Genomic DNA, 4358 nt, shown 5'->3' with positions numbered 1-4358 from the left:
CACAAATTTTTAATTTGAGACACTAATTTTTTTTACAATTTTTTTATCTTATCTAACCTACCAAATACACTATGAAATTAGTGTCTTCTTATATTTATGTACTCTTATGTATCTATGTCTGTGTTTCATTTATGTTGAGACAATAACCACAAACACATCTATGTAAACGTGACCTAGCAGAGTTCTAGAAAGACAACAATAGATTATCAGTTTGAGAATTTCGAGACTTTATCTAAAAATTCGTTTTAATTGTAGGTGCCAGATTGAGTCATCTAATACATTCTCTAGGTCATATAATCCTTATCAAATACACTCAGCACTAAACATGCCATGTGGAGAACACTATGTTTAAGGATTTGAATAAGTAAATGTGCGAGATCAACATTCCAATGATGGAGATGATACGAAAGACAACTGAAAGTTAATGTTGGAAATTTAAAGACTCTAATTGAGGCTAATAAAATTATAAAGGTTAAATTGAATATCAAACCAACTCTCAAGAGTTAAATTGAGATCTATCTTGTTTTTTTATTATTAACATAATGTTTTCGTAGGAGTATCTTTTTTTTTTCAAGAAAAAAATATTTATTTCATATCATGTTATAATCACTACTTTATTTTTTATATTTGCAATAATAAATTAATGTGAAAGGAAAGTAAGATTTATAGCAGATACAAGACCAAGCTTTTCGTGAGTTTGGTCAACCCCTGTTACATTGTTATTACCATTCTTTTTAAACGAAAATGTGTAATAGCATAACATATTAACTAAAAATTATCAAAATTTATTTTTTTTATTTTTATTTAATACACACAATAACAAATAAATATTAAATAAGATAAATTTAAATTATTTATTTTTTTTTCTTTTTAACATTACTGCTTTTTAAAATAATATCCCAACAATGATAGGTCATTTATCCACTTATTAACGACAATCAATATTATTATTCTTGATAGCACCTTCCCATTTATCATTGTAACAGAAAACTCTCAATTCAGTTATTTATGACCATTATGACACTACTATGTGCCACAATTTAGCATGTTAGTTACATACTTAATCATGCATATATGTATACATGTTTTTATTAACGTTGAACTTGAAATTTATTTAATCTCCTCCATCCTTCGTTAATTAGTTGGAGCTGGAGCTAGTATTGCAGATTCATTCTTGTACCTTCTATGTGATGATCATCGTTTACAGATGAAATACAAAGCTGAAACTGGCAACCCAAGATTATAGAACTCAGCAAAATCTCGAGTGTTGAAATTTTGACGCCACCCAGGACCATGAACGCTCTGTCTCCCAGTCTGACGGAACAGCACAAACACAATACGATGAATCCCTGCTGTTGGTCGTGGACTTTCGTACGGCACTATCTCTTCTCCTATCAATTATCATCGTCATCACCGTTGTTATTAAATGAATAAGCATATTTTTAACTAGTTATTTATTATAAAATTATTTTTTGAAAATTTAGTGTTTACGATTAGAATTTATAATTTATAATTTATAATTTAAAGATTAAAATTTAGAATATAAAATATAAAATAAAAATAATTAATTAATATTAACTAAAAAATTAATTTTATAATTAAATTCTCGTGAAATATGAATATAGTACATATAGACACGTATATACATACCATCAGAAAACAACAACAATTAATAATAATAATAATAATAATAATAATAATAATAATAATAATAATGATAATTTGTGTATATTAATTTTTAATAAAATTAAATAAAGAACTTAATAATAATAATAATAATAATAATTTAAATTTAAAATTTACTTATAGTAAAATCAATTATATGTAATTTATAATGCAAAATCTAAGAGTGAATTATTACATGTAAAATTTTATTTTTCTTGTTTTGTAAAATAAGTTAGCTATATTTACAGAGTAGTTTGACTAATATATTAACTCAAATCAGTTTATTACAAGAATAACTTAAATTTCTTCTATTTTATTTGTTTTTTTGGTTTTTAATTCTAATATTCAACTTCAAATGATTGCTTGTGAAGTCACCAAAAAAAATTGATTGCTTGTGAGAACAGTTATTAAGTTAATATATGCCTGAAAATGCTAACTAAATTTTAATAAAACGAGGAAACAAGAGAAATAGGTAGAAAACAGAATTAGAAGTTGTATGTATATACGTACCAAAGTTTGCTTCTGTAGTTTCGGGAATATTGATTACCAGCCTGGATATGGACATCAAAGACCAATAAAACATAATACTCAGTTTTCAAATTTTTATTATTAATAATTAATTATTTTGATTTTCTATAATCTTACCAGTGCAAATATTCTCTCTCGCTTGGATTACATGGACTAGGTGCATCAGGATCCACCATGATCTGTAAATTAAATTATAACATCAATGATCCTATCCCTAAAATTAGGATAGGATTTGTTTCTCGACCGGTAATAATAATAGGATCATAAAACCACTGAGTATATATAAGACCAGTGATAATAATAGGATTGGAAAACCACTGTACTCAATCATGAGTACATATATATTGTTTCTAATAAGTCGCAGATTTTTACGTCATTAACACTTTTATATGGTATCATGAAACTACTTATTTTAAAATTTTAAATGTTAAAAAGATGTATATAAATAATTATATTTTTAACATGCACAGAAAAAAAAGTGAGCAGTTAGTTACCAGAGTGTAAAATGTCCTAAGGTCATGTCCACCAACTTCAACTCTTGGTTTATTGATGATCTGGGAGGGTCTTAATTCACAACAATTGATAACCTCTTGAATGTTATTGCCGTAAACGACCCTCATGTTGACAGAACTTGTAAAGGGATCCAAAACATCACCAATTACACGGCCTAGAACAAGAGGATCATTATGACCTAATGATAAACTACTTGCTCTTGCTCTTGAAGATGAGGACATGCTTGTTTTTTTAATTTATTATTGGGTAAACCACTAATATATCTATATGTAACGTGGTAACTATAATGCATATGAATGAATGTATCCATGCACCTTTTTATATATGTTGTATGTTTCTTAAATTTGCTGATGAGCCACATTTTAATTAGTGCAGCTTTTTGTCTTTATTTCTAAATTCTAAGATTCATCTTCTATATTTGTCTAAAAAGGAAAAAGATAAGAAAAGGAAATGTTCTGTATGTACATGGAATAAAAAGAATCTAGCTAGCTTAGCATCTCTTCCAATCTTACAAAATGGAGGTTATCATTTTTCTTTTTTTCGTTTTGACGTCTTGTATACATCTGTGTCTTCAACCATATTATTATAAACAAAAATAGTTGTTCGGGTTTTTAACAAAGGGACACTGATCCATATCCAATAATTTAAGAAAAATACTATTTGTACAACAAAATTCAGTCTTTGATCAGCCTTTAATATTACTTAATTATTTTTTAATTAAAACATATTTCTATTCTTTAGATACACATTTATAATTAGGATTAATTTAAATTTTAAAAACTAAAATTTCTCTAACTTCTTACCCACTTCATAGTTAGTTATTATTTCCTTCTTTTATGTTTCTTCTCTCTTTGTAACACGATTTTTTTCTTTCTTCTATTCTTCTATCTCGTTTTCCACTTCTTTTTTATAATGGCCGTAATTTCTTTTTCAATTGTAACACATTTAAAATTAACTTATACAGAAAATATTTTTGACACATCTAAAATCGTAAATCTAAAATTTAAATTTAAACATTAAAAAACAATTGTAACACATCTAAAATTATGAAATGATAAACAAAATATTTCAAAAACATATTTAACATCATAAATAAAAAATTTAAACTCTTGCAGTGGCCGTAATTGTAGATATAACAGTGTTGACAATTTGAGAATTGTTATTTTTTAAGTTGTTCTTTTACCTAAATCATTCTCTAATGCAAATTTGGATGTTGTACATGGCGTGCAAAATCAATGTGATTGAATAATTAAACAAAATCACTTTCTCTTACACATCCAAAATACCTGATGTCCACTTCCGACGAAGAAAGATTAGCGACGCTGATGATGACTAACGTGACGAGGAGTAGGACAAAGCGAGGCTGTGAACTGAGCGGCTAAGAGGAAGGCGCCAAGGACGAGCGAGGCGGACGATGGCGTTGCAGAGGAACGGCCAAGCGGAAGAATGGCGCTGGGGATGACGCAGCGGCACCGAAGAGGACAGCGGCGCAGAGGAATAATCACACGAACGAATTAAAATCTTCAATTTTACTAAATTTATATTTTTGGAAGTGTATTTAAATAATAATATGTTAATAATTAAAAATAATAAAACTGAAACAGAAATTTTAAATTTTAAATTTATTTAGTTTGTATTTTAGATGTGTATTC

At 27.4% G+C, this 4358-nt stretch overlaps 1 protein-coding gene across 2 annotated transcripts; it reads right to left on the bottom strand.

The window, feature by feature from the left end:
• Positions 1–815: 815 nt before the first annotated feature.
• Positions 816–2983, bottom strand: LOC130973156 (protein FLOWERING LOCUS T-like). Of its 2 annotated transcripts, none has more exons than XM_057897579.1 (4): positions 2688–2983; positions 2311–2372; positions 2176–2216; positions 816–1385 (listed from the first exon to the last, which is right to left on the bottom strand). In XM_057897579.1, the coding sequence occupies exons 1-4, from the start codon at positions 2925–2927 to the stop codon at positions 1195–1197; spliced, it is 534 nt and encodes a 177-aa protein (XP_057753562.1). In that variant the 5' UTR covers positions 2928–2983; the 3' UTR covers positions 816–1194. The 2 variants fall into 2 exon arrangements, with proteins under 2 accessions (XP_057753562.1, XP_057753561.1); XM_057897578.1 differs by having other exon boundaries at positions 818–1391.
• Between the last annotated feature and the right edge of the window lie 1375 nt (positions 2984–4358).

The sequence above is a fragment of the Arachis stenosperma genome, chromosome 4, assembly GCF_014773155.1.
Source record: "Arachis stenosperma cultivar V10309 chromosome 4, arast.V10309.gnm1.PFL2, whole genome shotgun sequence".
NCBI classification, from domain to species: domain Eukaryota; kingdom Viridiplantae; phylum Streptophyta; class Magnoliopsida; order Fabales; family Fabaceae; genus Arachis; species Arachis stenosperma.
The sequence above is the reverse complement of the archived record's forward strand: the minus strand, read 5'-3'. Positions and strand labels throughout refer to the sequence as shown.

Excerpts from the sequence above, each read along its gene's own strand:
- LOC130973156 (XM_057897578.1), bottom strand. The coding sequence starts at position 2,927 with ATGTCCTCATCTTCAAGAGCAAGAGCAAGTAGTTTATCATTAGGTCAT. Across the intron at positions 2,373-2,687 it reads TTAGGACATTTTACACTCTG|ATCATGGTGGATCCTGATGC; the intron begins GTAACTAACTGC and ends TTTAATTTACAG. Across the intron at positions 1,392-2,175 it reads AACTACAGAAGCAAACTTTG|GAGAAGAGATAGTGCCGTAC; the intron begins GTACGTATATAC and ends GATAATTGATAG.